Raw genomic sequence first — 17,471 nt, 5'->3', positions numbered from 1 at the left:
GTCGGTGGACTTGTGAGTTTCTCCGATTAGCGCATCGCCGCGGTTAATTAACAGTGAAGCGTTTCTGCTGCGCGCCCGAGGATGATCTAACAACTAGTTCACGAGACTGCTTCGTAAATTGTACCGCGGTCCCGTGTTTTCGTTCAGGCAAACGAACGGCGAACGGCACTGCGTAATTTCCATTTATTACGTACGGCGTCTTGTTCGATAAACTCGATCGAGCGCGCGCAAATAAAAGGATATCAGAAGAGCGTAAACAGGGCGCACTGGCTGCGCAGGAAGCATTTTTCTGCGACGCTAATGGGGAACAAATAATGAGTATTCGCGATTGGCGGGGAGCACGCGCACGAGAGTGCGCGTACATTTCATCGCGGAATATCGGCCTGTCCTCGCATACGCACCGCGATACTCCATGTCCAATAAATAAGCAATTCATAAGAACAGTGTATTAGTCGTAACGAACACTTTTGAACTCCATCTAAAATTTAATGCGCGCAGAGAGAGCTCTACGAGAATCGCTCTCTCTCTAATCTTTATTTAACAAATCGTTCAATCTGTCATCATTTTTAATTATATATGTCTAATATAAAAATAAAAATAAAACGATTCAATTGATTAAATATCCGTAAAATGTATAGATTTAAAATTCTCCAAATAGATATTCCATCAATTATTTAATTAAAAACTTGATATAAAATATATGACTTTATAATCATTATATTCTTACGATTATTCATCACGTTAACGATGTACGTGTTAAGATTAACAGCATTGTAACAAGCTGTAACCGTCTTTATATGAGATTTCTATGATATGCGTTAGCTACGTATTAAAAATATCTCATAAATGAATTGATCATTTGGCGTACTTGCGTATATTATGTTTTTCATTTAATTAAGTATATATAGAAAAATAGGACTCTTATGAGAATGCGCGTATTGTATCATCTGTGTCGAAAGGTCCTGTTTATGCTGATAACTAGAAAGCGTACTGCAAAAGCAAGGCTTACGAAAGCACGGAATTATATTACGGCGTATCGAAAGTCCATTATTTCGCGGCAGGCGGATCGCACAGGTGCTTTTTTTCGCGGCTGTTTGTCGATTAGTGAACGTTGTCAGCGTATAAACGTACGGACCTCGATGGAATAAATAGACGGTGGAAGATAAATGATCGCGGCGGCGAGGCGAAGTTAAATTGCATAAGAGCGTGATTAGCCTCGATTCCAGGTTGGTGAACGCCACGTCCGGTCAGACGCGATCGACGTAATAAAATATAAGCGACCGAAAAAATAAAAGATTCGCAAATGACTTGCAAGGACCCCGCGATTCCATTGTTCGCTACAACGGTGTCCTTATTCGCCGTCCGTCGTTCCCCGGACGGGGAACGGTGCAACCTCGTGTGATCCTGTCCGCTACACAAAGGAATCTCCAAGTTCCTTGGCAACGTTGCTTCCAACCGTCCAATTAGTAATAATTACTCGTCGTCCACGTGGCATAACGACCGATATATATATACGCGGCTTTCTCTTTCCCTTTTGGGAAAAGCCTCCATCGCGTCACAGGTGTCACGCAATAAATTAACATCGCGACGATAATCGCCAATCTCGTTCGTTTTACTTTCGTTAGATCGACGAACAAAGCCGAACAATTTCCATCCGCGAGGATGTCCATTATCGGTCTGAGAATAATTGCCGATAAATTTCTATCGTGTCACGGCCAAGCGTATCTAAATCGATCAAGATCGACCAATTGGAACGCGGAGATTAATTCGCGGATTTAACTTTATTACTACTAATTAACATGTGCGCCATCTAAATCAAACATTGTTATATCTCAAATTTATGATATATTGTTAGTCGGATTTCAAATATTATATCTCTACAAGTCCGAAAATTAAATTTGTTTTAAATTTCATTTTTAAAACAATGATCGAGATCTGTTGCAGAGATCGAGAATCCCGCGTATATATATATATATTGTATATCTCAACATTAAATGATAATGGAGATAAATATTTATTTTTAGTTTCTTTGAATTTAGCTTATTATTTCAGATTTCTATATGCTTTTCAAATACATAAATATATAAATGTAAAATTATTATTTCATACGTAAGTATAATAAATAAATGAGTAATCAAATAAATATCATGCGCCTTCGGGCAAGATATTACACGACGATTTGCTCGGCACGGCAAGTGTTTTAGCCGAATTATAACGCGAATTTATGAATCTAATATGGGTACGTATTGTCGAACGCAATTTGCGCGACACGAAAATTTCCGTGTCGCGCGTAAATAATTTATACGATACGTAGATAACGAATTTGATATTCCGTTTCATTTACGCGACTTTATTTATTACGATAGAACTCCGCACGCGAGGACATAGACGATTATTAGTCGATCAGCCATGTAATTATGCGCGTATAAAATTTATGAGGGACATTAGCTAGAAGATCGAGCGTTATCATCAATATTTATCGACGATTCATCTCATTCGGACCGAGGCTGAAATATTACGCTTCGGGCATCTAACGCATCGGGGGAGAGAGAAAGAGAGAATACGATTTAACGACAAGAATTATCAAAGGCGCATCGAGAACGATCGTGTAATACATATCTTTTTATCGCTTGTAAAAATCTTTATTTCAGTAGATTCTACATTATGTGAATATGTCGGCGTTCTATTTGCAGCGCTTGGTATATCGATATAAAACTGACGCACAGGATATATAAATAACATCAGCACGATGCTTCTCAAGTATCTAATGAATAATAAATCGTGCTTCGTTCTGCTTCGTTTTTTCGAAGACAATCGATTGAGACGCGTGACAAAATACATGAGGGAGGGAGAGAGAAAGAGAAGAGGGAAGGGGTAATTTATTAACATCTTTCCATTAAACACGCAATTACACGCGGGTGTATGAAAATTACTCGAACAGGAGCTCGAGTATAAAAAGACCGGCGCAATTATCGGCGATCGTGTATCGGAAGAATGCAATGAGCAATGGGCTTGATTCGAGCGGCGGAGCAGTGCAAATAAGGACACTGGAATGTAAATGCGCGATGTAATAATCGACGATTTAACTAACACTATGATTTCCATAATTTCTGCGGTCGAATCGAAGCGATTGTTCGTAACCTGTTCTCCCAGTTTGCATATCAGGACCTAAAGGCGCGTGCGCGCATTCGAACGTTAAAATTAACGGCTGCGAAAACATATCCAACATGCACTTTACGCATATCTTTCCGAGTGACAATGGCTCGTTACGTGTGACGTCGCATTTTTCGTGCCACTTTTCCGCGAATGCACCGTCGCGAGTTTTTAGCGCGGGAAATCGCGCGGGCGATTATCATTGTTGACCAAAATGGTCATCCGGGATAAGCGCTTAGTACTAATTGCATTCTTAGCAATTATTTTGTTATTCCGACGTCGTCATAGAAGCGCAATCGCTTTTATGGTAATCGTTAGCATTAAACATCACGCGTTTCAAAATGCATTCACCGAGAAAGTATCGAGAATACTCGCGCGATCCTCATTACAGCTCTCAGTTTAGTTTTATTATTATTGCAAATTAATATCTTAGAAAATTATAGAGTAGTCTTTAAAAATATCTTGCGACATTTCCACGACGTTCCCCCTTTCTATATTCGATCAAAAAAATCATACATATAATATATTTTTATATGTATATAATATACATTTTAAATATATTTTATATATGAGTTTTCTACTCTGTCGTTTTAATTTTGCGAAGCTTACGAAAAAGAATGGTTTTTTTTTAAATCAAAATCTATTTATACAATTTACGTAATGCTTTCCTTTGCCCGAACAAGAACAAACTTTAAATTATGCAAATATTTTGCGAACGCACGCGTTAATACCGCCGACTCGTTAAAGGCGAGAATCTTGAAATGAATTTTTTAGTTTTCTCATCCTCTCTCGTGAGTTTATTTTTAATCTCCGATGTAAATAAAAAAGTATTCGTATTACGAATGATCTTAACACATGATAAGATTTTATGTGAGGATGCGGATCGATTAAGCCGCGTTCATGTTGCAATCACTCGCGCGACCGCCAACTATGACTAATAGCTTCCGTTGCGTTATTTATGGCGAAGCGGCGATTACTTCCTATACGTCGGCATGATCGAGAAATGTCTGCGGCTTTCGCGATCGATCGATCGTGGCGAAACGACTTCTTTCCAGTCTTCAGCACCTGAAGAGGTCGTCCATCATCACCTCTGTGATGATAGAAGTCAATAGGCTAATAGACGTGTCACTAGATCACACAAGTGATGTATTCGTCTTGCATTTCGCGCTAATGTACATATAGGGACTTGTCTTGATCACCGTAAAATTTAAGTGTTTTATTTTTAATTAAAAATTGTTTAATGTAAAAGAGCAATTGAGAAAATTCAGAGATGCGATCTAACCTGCTGTTTTAAAAACTCGAAACAATTATTTACCCACATAAACATTCCATTTGGTTCAAATTTCAGTTTATAATTTACTTTATATTATTTAATTAGAGATTATTCTGACCGATCCAATTGTTAAAAAAGCAAATTAAGACTAATATCAAATTAAATTTTTAAATTGAAATTTAATTCCGTAAACTTCCCAATGAGAGCATGAATTTGATTTTGAAAAAAGTGATATCTTTTTTTATTTGACCTTTTAAAATTTATATTGTTGCATCTTCAAAAAAAATATTAGATTAGAGATAATACCGGAATTTGTACAGTCAATTTAAAAGTACAATATACGATCGGTATCTAGACAGAAACTGCCAGTGCGACAAATTTATATGCAAAATTATTTTACAAAATGACTTCGCACAAATTGAATGTAACGAGCCCTTGATACGTTATTCCTCGAGGGAAGCGATTAATCGCCGCGTTCCTTCAGATCGCTAGAAACCAGCGGCTTTTACGGCGGCGAAGTTGAACCACATCGCGCATCGCGTTGCGAGCTTAACTGGTTTATAAGATCTCTATAAGATCTTCGACGATCAAGTCGCGAATCGAACACGGGAGTAAACGTCGTCGGAAAAGGCAGCGAGAAGAAAAGAAGATCTTTGAAATGGACTACATCGTTGCGCGGGTCTTCTCTTCGCTTCTACTTTTTCTTCCTCCGCTGAAATCTTTTGTTTATCAAGCGCGCAAGAGATTCACAATTCTTTGAATTCGAAAAACTGGTTCCACGACTCTTGGCGATTCAACGAACAAAGTATAGATCGACGAGTGACAAACGTGTGTTACTGCCTCATCATCTGTTATAAATCAAATTGATGAGGATTAATTAGCAAAGATTGATTGTTTTCATGCACACGGAACGTCATGTACTATAAAAGTAAATATTTATTATTAATAACTCGAATTGATATCTCGATTATCCATTTAATAGCCAAAGTTTCAATTTAATTTTAACAAAAATTTAATTTATATCCCACGCGCATATTCTCTCACATAAAAACAATAATGACATTAACAAACAATCATATGCATCTTAATACAGCATTTTGTAATTGTAAAAAAATATTTATATTTATTATTTCTCATTTTACAAGAATAAAAATTCGTAATTATGCAAATAAAAAGGTACGGTCTCAGGAATATTTGTACACCGTATGCTTTTATATCGCGATACACTTTAATCAGATTACTTGTCTGCAATTGAATGAAATGATTTTCCCATGAGACATTATAAATTGCCACGTTTATTTTGCGATATGCCAAACAGCTTCCTCAAGCGGGCGGATGAGATTGCATTTTAATTAGCCGTAAATGCGAACAGTGGCGTATTCATTCGCGTTGCAGTTGCGCGTAATCGCAACGGCTACGAATCGCTACGACAAACCAGATTTCTTCATGATTAACTAGCAGATCGTACCGACTGGTTTTCACTGTTGACATTACCATGCTATTCGCGTCTCTTTCCACGAGAGCATAAGTAAGTACACCATATACATATATTATATTATCGGGATTTATCGAATGTCAAATCATCTTATCAATGACCGAGTGAATCGCCGCGATCCGAGATTCCTTCTTTTATTTTATAAGAAAATATTCGCCTCTCCACTACGTCAAATGGAAAATTTTGTGTATGCTCTTTATGTATCTGCCAATTATCTTCGTGAAATTAATTGATAAGACGATCATATCGCCGTCTTATAGTCAATGGAATGGACATCAAGCTCTTATTTTCTTATTTATTTCCAGTCTCGCTCCTGGCGTAACACGCCGGTGCAAAAAGATGATGTTAACGATAATCTGTCGCTACAAGGAGATTTCTTTGAGATTCAATTTTGCGTATTCATTTTACCTACTTACGTATTTTATACATAATATGCGTGATGGCGATATTTTCGGTTATTTCATATGAAACTCTGAGAAATTAAGTCTTGGAATAATATTTCTAATTAATCCTGTCTTGATAAATTCTTTTTGAATTTTTTTATTTGCAAATTTGCGTATTTATAAGAATTTCTAGTACAAAGATTATTGCTAGATTATTAAATCTATATCATGTATGCGCGGACACAAAAATTTTTAATTCTACAAAATTTTCTAAACTATATTCGCATTGCTCAAATTTTTCCATATAGATTACATATAGAAAAATTCACACACTTCAAACAAAAAATTAAAAATATTTTCAAATTCATACTCTCGCATTGCAACGGTAAACATATTCAAATATTCGTAATAATTCGCATTTTAATATGTTCGTTATTGCGTATAAGCCAAGATTTAATCGCAAGGAGAGGGTAAAGTTCGATCTGTCGGCTTACTGTCAGATTTGCCACAGTCCGACGATCATCGATGATGGCGCGAGGTCATTCATCATCCCCGTGACACGATGCACGGAATCACGGCCTGTTACGTACGAGCGAATATATTACGCGAACGGAGGAAACCGTTATCATCGCTTGGCACATTCAACCTACGGACTTACTCGCAAACCTCTCGGTACATAGTTTACGGTTAACTGCAATTTACGTATGACTTTGCATCCCACACGACGAAATTAACGTCCATTTAAATTTCCGACGACTAAAAATTTCGACTCGGATAAATCTCGAATATTAACTGCAACATTGGCTAATGATAACCAAACACGAATAAAATATATTAAATTTTGCTCACACAATCATTTTTGAGATATTAATTATATTCGATATTGCTTTATATAATTTGCATGTATTTATATTTTACAAATCAATGTTGCGTATTACAACTCCGCTGTTGCGCATCATATCGGTGAGTGAATCGAATTTTCAATTTTAATCTCGAGGAGGAATAATGGAGATTCCCAAATATTATATACAGCAAAAAAATATATTTTGTGTGTAAAAAGTTTTGTATGTGTATGGTGCGATAATAACTGAACAGATAGTCGATTAATCTAGAAAATATTCAAAGTAACAGGAAATTAAAAAATTAATATGAACTTTAAAGCGCACGAAGAGCATATTTTTAATGCTACTGCTTTCAAAAAATTATCTCACCTTTACCTCCCCTCGGCGAGGCATTATATTATCTCGATAAGACAAGTGCCATAAATCACTCGTCGTTCTGTGACTCTCGCTACGATATAAAAGAGAAACAATGACTGGTTCTGACGGAATTACATATACATATACATATATTGTATATAAATATGTGTACCAAATAGCTGCATAGCTGTACCTCTGCGTATAATGATGAAGTTGTGCTACTTTAAAACGACATTTAAATTTATCTCTTAGGAAAATGTCTTATATATACAATATATATATATATATATAGTAAAAATAACATTAGAAAATATTAAACACGTTTGATTATACATATAAAGACACATTATGGTCTTTATAAGAAATAAAAATCGAAAAAAAAATATAAATCAGAAAAAGATGATGTACTCCCATTATATCGAATTATTATATTAAATTTAACTCTTAAATTTTTACAAGTATATAATAAATAATAAGATATGATGATATCTTAGCAAATATTTGCTATTAACATATTTACCAATTACAACGAGAAATTATGGCGGAGAATCGTATCGTAGATGTTAGTGGGTTACAAAAAAAAAACAAAAAAAAAAAAACAAAAAAAAACCGGAAAACATTCTCCAAACACATATACACTCGGATGTGTGATTTATTATAAATTACGTAGCATAGCGGATAGCTGTAATAAGCCGCAACGTTATTTCGCGCGTAGGTGCTCGGGAGATCAAGATCAGCGTTTCATAACGACGTACCGCAATTTCTTATGTACGCTATTTCTTGGCGCGACGATATAAGTAAATAATGTATCAAAACGCGCAGATATAAACCTCATACGCACACACATTGTGTACTTGTGCCGCAAACGGGTACCGCAAACCGTTGTGAACACCCACGTGTAACAGGGCATCTCGTAATCTACTGGACGGTAGGCGTAGGTAAGTAGATACTAGTAGCCTGCTGTGTCGCAGTTACAGGTGCAGAAATGGTCAGGTGAAATTTCATAGTTGACATTCCGGGTAAATCTGATAACGTAGTAACGTTTCGGTAAACCGCGTCTAAACGTTTCTCGGTTAAACCAAATACGCGAATTATACAGAAGGCGCATTGCGCCTCGAAATTCGTTTGCGGAAACGCGTTTCGCAAAATCTATTGTATTTGCCCGAGCGAGAGAGCAAGTAGAGATAATTGCGAAATGCGGTATATGTTGTATTATCAATAATTGCGAAACTTCATTACGAAGGTAATTGAAAGCTCAGCTAGCAGGGTAAAGGCGGTGCTGGAGGTTTCTGGATTTCAAATTTAGATAACAATGTGCCCAATAGCGAAACCGTATTCGTAGACACTTATCAACGTCGAGCACGGAATAGATGCGCGCAGATTCTCTTCTCCGTGCGCATCTCCATGACTTACACAAGCTCCGAGTCTATATTTCAAAGGGTGTTAAAGTCGCGTCCGTCGATTCCATCGTGCGTTCCGCGCCTCCAATCATTACATCCGTTACAAGCTGTCACATAGCTCATCTAACATACGCGTTGCGTTCTCATCGATACGCGAGAGGAATTTTTTTTTAGTTTACAATCAGCCGTCTACGTTGGTAGAATTAACTCAAACGTGCTTGCGCTTTCGATCGGTTCGAGGCATCTAAATGAATAAACGCGGAACCTTCACTTCTTTGTATAATCGGATACATGTATATCGAATTTTTTTTTTTTTTTTTTTTTCTAGCAGATCAACCGGTTTTGATATATCCTTGACTAATTTCGAGTCAATTCTTACATTCATCGTAAAAATAAATTGTTTTGCGAATTGACCGATAATTAATCGAGAAACTAATCCGCTTTCGTTTCGCGTTCGCGAGAATAAAGGTTCGAATCGAAAGGTTAAACGAAGATGTTCTCTCCTCGCGCACCGTTGCGTCAACGGCGAGATAAGACTTTCACTGGAGAGTCGAATGTGCAGGAGGGACGAAACGAAACACGCGGTAGCTTTTACTCACGAGAGCTACTCGATCGCACTCTGAACAATTCGACCGGTTTGTAAAATTCAGTCGGCTGTAATTTAAGAACAGTCTCCTTAAAGAGATGGAGAGAGAGAGAGAGAGAGAGAGAGGTCCGGTAAGTCCGCTGTTTGAAAGACTCGCGGAACGAATTAACGTAATTAAGCTTAATGACAGCACGATTAATTAGGGAACGTATTTTCTCTTCGGAGAGAAAGAATTCCACTTTCCTCTTTTTCTTTCTCTTGGGATTCATTTCACTATTCTCAATCGCGGCCCCCAATTTTTTTTTACTCGATGCATATTTTCTGTGGCGCATACTTTAATCACGCGGTATCCGAGATTAAAACTATCGAAAGCGTTGCGAGCGATCATCATTTACAAAGTCAAATTTTTGTTAATTAAGCATAATTTTAGACATACGTTACAACACGCTTTGGTATCAATCAAGTCAATTGAATACTACCGAGTCATAACATTCGAGTTTAGATCTTATTTTATAAACGTAAATTAAATTTTTAATAATCATTTGCCGATCTCAATTTATAGTTAAAAAAGAATCGACATTGAAAGTCGTTTGCCAAAGTTTTTTCAATATTTTAGTAGGATAGTAATCTCATGTTCTTTATCAATGCAGGCAGTTAATTCAAATCGTCGGATATTATAATTTTGTCAATACTATGTGTTGTATAAATCACTTTATTACTAAATAACTCACCGGTAAGAGAAGTAAGGACGAGGGCGAATGTCTCGCGGCCGCCTGTCTAAGACTGAGAAAGGACAACAGAGGATCCTCGGTCGCTCTCAGCTCGTCCAATGTTCTTCTAGCCTCGCTATATCTTTCCAAGTATTCCCAGTAAGAGTTCCAAAATGAACCGGGAAATAAGTCACCTGTTGACAGCGTACATCGTCGTAATTAAAATTTGTCCGTATCGCGTAAAAGGCACAGAATCCCGTTATTAAATTACACGAGATTATCTTTCCCCGGTCATAAAATAATTGCACTTGTATTATACCGCGAAAGATTTTATGCTCTCCTCGGTAATTAATGGCAACGTTCTACACGCGCGCGAACACTCGATGTAGTAAACGCAAGTATTAGAGAATGAAATAGAATGCCACTGTGTAATGCGATAAAATGTGACATTAAAGGAAAATTAATATGGAACTGTAATTATTAACGCACGCTTCTCTATATTTCGCTCAGCTCTTCGTCGACGAAGATATCCTCGTGTTTTTTTTTTTTTTTTTGCACTGGAAAATGATTTACCTTTAGATTTAATATTTTTATCTGTGTGTTCCGTCTCTCGCGTCATGAAATACGAGCTGCACTATGTAATTCGCGGATTCAACGCGGACTGCATCGCGAATTTACGGTAGTCCATGCTCTCCTTCTGCCTTCTATGCTCGCGCTAGGAATCGACATGGTGCAATTATATTCTCAGAGCGACCGCGTGTGTAAAAAGCGTTTGAGAAGTGCGCGCGTGAATCACGAACAACGAAAAAAAAAAAAAAAAAATCTACGCGCGGTATCGTGTTTCGAGATAACACCGTGAACGCTCGAATAACACGAATAAATTCCCCCCGTAGTATACATACGTACGTACGTTACAAGTCGCGATGCCGATTTACGATCGACGTCGTTGCAGTCCCGTACGATAAAAGACCGGCGATCTTATTAATGTAAATTCGAAATGGCCGGTGATAGTCATTTCACGGTAATAGCGGCATCGCGAGATTAAAAGTATAGCGGCGAGCACCGGCCAGCATCCAGCATCGGGAACGGGTTCGATTCGCAAATGCATAAAGCATGGCAAATCTCGATCGGACGAACTGCTTAATTAGCGTGTCTTTTTAAGCGCGGCATAATCGCCCCTGTCGATCGCTCACACCGTTTATCATGCACATTTTATCGGAAAACGTGAAAAAATAAAAGAGAAAACGCGCGCGAAAAGACAAGATGTGCACGAGATTATCGGAGAAGAGAGAGGAAGGCGCGATCACCTTGATAAGAGTTCCACTTTACCAGTTTCCTAAGATATGCAGGGGACCGAAAGACCACTCTCTCGTAGAGCATAATAAACTCGTTAAGGTCGCTTGACTTCATAATCGATAATCGCATATATAGCTAAGAAGTTAGCGTATATATAATGTATACGTGTGTGTATGTATAGTGTACTCACTCGGCTTGAAAGCATCGCCATTCCAATTCTCAAGTATGCCACGGATCTGAAAGAAAAAAAAAAAGATACACGATAAAATTGATTTTTAAAATACTATATATAATATATCTCATAATACGTAAATTTTGGCAATGAATTATGATTAACTTGGTATTCGGCCTTGGCGGCGTAAACATTGTTTATGTATCACGGCCTTGTTATCATTTATACAGAGACACTTGAATAGAACTGTAGTGGGGGGCGAGACCCTCAAATCCCTTTCTTACGTGTTATCATTCGCGCGGCGATACTCGAGCAATAAAGTAGCAGCGCGTCGTCGGTGCCGTCATCGTGCCGCGGACGGCTTTCGCGTTTTCCGCGTCGCGTGTCAACGCAGCATTGCCACGAGTCGCACAATGGCTCATATGTGGCACGCGCATTTGTGCGTTGAACGCACATTAGTGCGTCGTCGTTGCCGTCATCGTGCCGTACGAGCAACGATGCGTCGCGTTGTCGCGGTACCGCGTTTTCGCGTCGTCGCGTCTTCGCGTTGGACTTTTATCTCGTTTTCACGATTGTCATCGAGGATCGTACTTCGTTGCCGACTAAATGGGATGTCTCTCAGCGTTGCAATCTTTAATATATTAATACCTATTAATATAATTAATTTTATATTAATATCAATTAATATTAATACTATATTAATATTATATATTATATAAATATTTATGTATTAATAAATTTAATATATTAATATAGGGGCAACGTTAAAACGCCTCAGTATCGCTGAGGTGAAACCTTTCAGGTGAAAACTTTGTTTTAACTGATATAAGACTATAATAATCAATCAATTAAATTACTTATAATATAATAATAAATAGTATAAATGTTGTGTAAATTAATCTTATTTTATTATAAACTATATATTATTATATTTTATAAATATTAAATTAATATATTATATATTTATCTTAATTTATAATATCTTTTTAATCCAAATTTTGATTAATAATGGCTTGGCTTTATCTCGGTTAAAATAAAGTTATAAATTTTGTCGAACGATCGTACGATCGTTAACAAGCGTGAAATGTTTACGCTCACTTGCCGGCGACAATAATTATCCGGCAAAAGAAGGAGTTTATCTCCTTACGAGCGTAAGAAAAATCTTGCGCTTATTCGCCGGCGATAATAAATAGCCGACGATAAAAGGAGTATCTCCTTTTTCGATCTCTGGTTAGAGATTGATTCAGAAAATGGCCAGGAGCAACGAAAGATAGGTTCAACTGGCCCGAAGAATGGATATAGGCTACGTAAAATAGGCGGCCAATACTGGCTAAAATGCGTAGCGAGAGGTACATAAGGTACGATTAGGGTACGCGATTAGGGCACGCGAGTAGGACGCGCAATTAGGGCACATGGCTAGGGTACCTGATTAAATATCGGGGATACGTTCTCCAAATCTTGAATTTCTGTTGGTTCAGCCAATAAGTAGGATTGTCAGGACTATAGGGACCGTTAGGATATTAAGGAAAAAATTAAAAATAAGATCACAATATACGCTATAACTTATATCCAACTTAAATATATTTTGAGGAAAATTAAAAAAATAAATCACAATAATATTATAAAACATTATAATATGTTATTATATAATTCCTATAATTTTAATCCCATTTAATACGTTGTTTGTTGAGAAGAGGAAAGGCAAAGAATATAAAAGAAATTTTAATGTTATACTTATACTTATTAATAAAAATCACGCATCCTTTTTTACATTACATACATGAAAAATAATTTTCCCCGACTATCTATATCACATTTCATTAACAAGCCCGATAATCTTCCCAACAGTTAGGAATGAAAATAATTATCCCGCTGATGTCGCACTCTTCAAGCATTCCGACCCATCATCAAAAACATTTGTAGCCCAATGATAAGGTGAAAGAACTTTAAACGAGGCCAGAGCATGTCCTCGAGAGAAGCGCATATTTATCCATTGACTTATGACGCGGCATTATACTCTCAATCAGAATATCGTTCAATAGAGGAGATTCGATATGAATGAGAGAGAAGCTCGGTAAATCTCAAGTTCTTCTCTGTCTATAAAAACGTGATCGATAACGCTTATAGTAACTAGCAAAGCCGGCATCGTAAATTTCGTCGTCTGCATTCGCATAAATCCTTCTTTAATAATAATTATCTTACGATAGACAAAGAGAGATTTTTCACGGGACGACCTTTCGATGCGACGGATGCGTGACTTGGCGCGAGCGCGATGATAATGAAATGGAAATAAACCGGTCGGCGGGCGGAAAGAATAGCGCGATACATCCGGCACGTAGTAATTAATTTCGCCGTAATAAACGTACCGCGCTTCGTGAAATTGTATTACACGGTTTTGGAGGAAGAAACGCCGCGCCGCGCAGAGAATGAATTCGTAGTTTTGTCCAAGACGTATGTATGTAGGTACGCGAAAGAGAGTGATGGACGGGATGCAGCTCTCTCAAGGTCCTTTAATGGCAAGGTCTTCCAAGCCACGCAGGCGGATGGAAATTATCGACGAGAGTCAATCAGCTTGCCTCCGAGCTACGAATACATATCTATCGGAGATACCGTGTAATCACAATAAAACTGCCGCCGCCGTTGCTGCGCGCCGCGTACGAGAAAGAGAGAGAGAGAGAGAGAGAGCTCAACTCCTAACAACCAATTTGTTACGGTTTAATTGCTACGTCTTACGTGTGCAGAAAAGCAGAGCTCTTCTGGCTTTAACGTAGCGGTCAGGCAATAATTATCGCGATAAATTGTACGCCAATCTTTCTAGTACGCTTCGAATTTCAAAGGAACCTAGAGCTACCCGCATTCTCTTCGCACAATGCGGAATGAGAATAAAAGTGGAGAAGATATGAGAAAAAAAGACGAGAGCGTCTCATCGCTAATCTCATCGAATAATCCAGGAGATACTTTGTTACTTGATTCGGGTTTATTGATAACTTTACGATTCTGTATCAAATGATAAACTCACATATATTTTTATCTTAATATGCATAAAACGCGGGCTTGCATCGATAAACTGAGTTTTGCTTTAATTTGAAATTATTAGGTAAATTTTAAATATAAAAGTATACAATGATACAAAGTTACTTAGTTTACGCGTGTGTGTGAGAAATTAATCATTAGATTAATTAAAGGATAAGTTAAACGTCGGATTAGAAAACATCGAAATTAACTTAGTTGCTACGTTGATGCTAGGTTGACGAACTATTCTTATCCGAGCCTATGGGATTAGAAAAACGACGACATGTTGAACCCTTCTATTCCACATATAACAAGCGATAAGACATGTCGGATAAAGTAATTTCTCAAGAGGAAAGCCATCTTTACTTCAGAAAAGATTTGTTTTTTCGTATAATTTTGAAACATTAAAATTCTCTGGTAATTTTTATCTAATTTATAATGATTAATAATTTTATAATCACTATATAGGTATATCGATCGTTATATGTTTAAATAATTTTTATACATATTGTATATGTAATCATATGTTTTTTCCCCCCAATGGCTACGTCATTATATATTCATCTAAAACATAATTTTAAAAATCTCATAATTATCCAAAATATAAAAGAAAATAGTAATTATACATTTACATTGCCTGAATGATATTCCTATAGGGGACTTGATACGAACACATAATTGAAATGTTTATCATAGCGAAGCTTTCTGTAGCGAGAGACGTCGCATTCTATATGGACGAATTGTTATCGTGCCGTCTCAACCGTGAGTATCACGCGTTACGTATCGATAAGTCACTCGACTCGGCCGAGAGAGAGAAAGAGAGATGATACCCGGTGTGAAATGAAAAAGCCGATGCATGTATTGTAGGAGCAACGATACGTGCGTTGCATCGTTCCCGGTCGTCACGATGCGATGCGTCGGCGTGTCGATGCGTTTCTTATTGTCAGATACGTATCTATGTTAAGCGTGCACGCACCATGTGCCTGCATGCATTTATGCATCGCATTATACGCGCCGAGGATGGGTACAGGGTGACCCATTCGTTTTCGAGGCTGTCGAGAGCAGAGGAAGTATCTACGTCTTCGGCGACCATGAATTATGTATGCGTGCACGGTCGCGCCGCATCTTTCACTCTCGTTGTAGTCAGACGGAAAAGCAATTAATAAAATAATTAAACAGGATTATGTTACGCGAAATTGCAGTTATTGGAAATTACATTAAATACGAAATATAAACCTTACGCTAGCATCTGATTATAAAGGCGCATAAAATAATGACTAGACGTCAAATGACAATCGATAATGAAATATACATACATATGTAAAATATATATTAATTTAAAAAATCGTATTAATATATAATTAATTAGAGAGAGATATTTGAGATTATATATACATATAAATTAAATAAATTCCTAATGAAAAGGCTCGTTCAATACGCATGTGCGATTAATTCGGTCGCGAGATACATATGAAATACATTGTATAATAATCCGCAACTTGAACGTCAAATAGAATCGAAAGTCGATTTTTCTCGGATAGAGATCCGACGTCTCGTAAAATAGAAACAACAATTAAACGATGTATGCGTATGTGATATGACCTGACTTATGTCAAAAGAATTAAAGTACTTGACGCGAAATGAAATATGGGGACACCCTGTACGATGAACGAGCAAAGACGATACAGTCGCAACGTCTTGCAGGCTCTCACCTATCCCTTGATGGACGTTCGATTATCGATAATCTCGGCTGGCATGGATATTACAACGGATATCGCGGGCAATTTTTCGCTCGTGCTGCCTCGCTCCGATCGTGCGAATACGCGGATGCATTCCTCGTAGGCAGTTTTAATTATACATCGCACGCGCGTACTCGTCCATTCGGCCCTGCTAACAATAAGACGACGACGAACGGAGGGCGTGCCTAAAAAAAGCAGGTCGAATATTCCGCGCCTTATTAGGTATCTACTCTATTCGCGTAGGCGTTTATCTCATTATTATTTTATAATCGCCAGGATTCGCTTTTTTCTATCTCTTTTCTTCTTTTTTTCGCGAGATTGACATTCGATAAACGAGATCAAATGACGTACATCGATTAATCGGCTATCGATACGCGACCAAATGGCCCTTCGCGTTTTATTTATGTTAATCGCGTTTTTCATGCCGATACCACCGGAGTAAATTAATTAAATACTAATACATATACCGCCACAAAACGATAAACAACTCTTTCCCGAGCGGTCTTATGACACGATGACAAAGAAACATGCGTAAATTGGGTCAATCCGATCTTTTTTAACGTCTCCACCAATTGTCGCTGCCTGTTGATAGAACAAACATAAATTGTTGGTCCCTCCCTTCCCCTCTCACACGCCATATACACAACGTGTTATTTATATTTAATATGCTAATTAAATGTGGTCATTTGGTCGAGCAATATAAGCATTCGTAATTTCATGGTATCAAATTTCTCAAGACGTTTAGTATGTAAATATAATGAACAATAAGTATTATAAGGATGTATAGGATAAAAAAATCAGAATACTTAATAATAATCTTTTCACGACTCGTGTAAAATTGAATGATATTTGTTAATGATTTTGCATGATATAATCAATTTTATTATTATTTGAAAATCATTGCGTTGTGATGATTCGGTATTATTTATTCGTGTCGTAAAAGACAAACGCACTCGAGATCGCATTTCTCGTCGCACGTGGCCGTCAATTTTCTCGAATTCATGACCCAGACTGCGACACCCACGTGCGGCCGGATGTGCGCCTCCTTAAACC

The 17,471-nt window shown here is 37.5% G+C and overlaps 1 protein-coding gene across 2 annotated transcripts in view; it reads right to left on the bottom strand.

Moving 5' to 3' along the window:
- Positions 1–17,471, bottom strand: part of LOC138932216 (rho GTPase-activating protein 20) — a 175,816-nt gene that overhangs the window by 112,590 nt on the left and 45,755 nt on the right. For both annotated transcript variants that reach the window (XM_070293821.1, XM_070293822.1), the window contains exons 4-5: positions 11,686–11,731; positions 10,221–10,393 (exon numbers count right to left, since the gene is read on the bottom strand). In XM_070293821.1, the coding sequence (XP_070149922.1) occupies positions 10,221–10,393; positions 11,686–11,731 (219 nt within the window). The remainder of the gene's footprint in view (positions 1–10,220; positions 10,394–11,685; positions 11,732–17,471) is intronic.

The sequence above is a fragment of the Polyergus mexicanus genome, unplaced genomic scaffold (genome assembly GCF_030449975.1).
Source record: "Polyergus mexicanus isolate NDT 795.1 unplaced genomic scaffold, iyPolMexi1.0 SCAF_4, whole genome shotgun sequence".
In the NCBI taxonomy this organism is placed as follows: Eukaryota; Metazoa; Arthropoda; class Insecta; order Hymenoptera; family Formicidae; genus Polyergus; species Polyergus mexicanus.
This window is presented reverse-complemented; position numbering and strand designations above follow the sequence as displayed.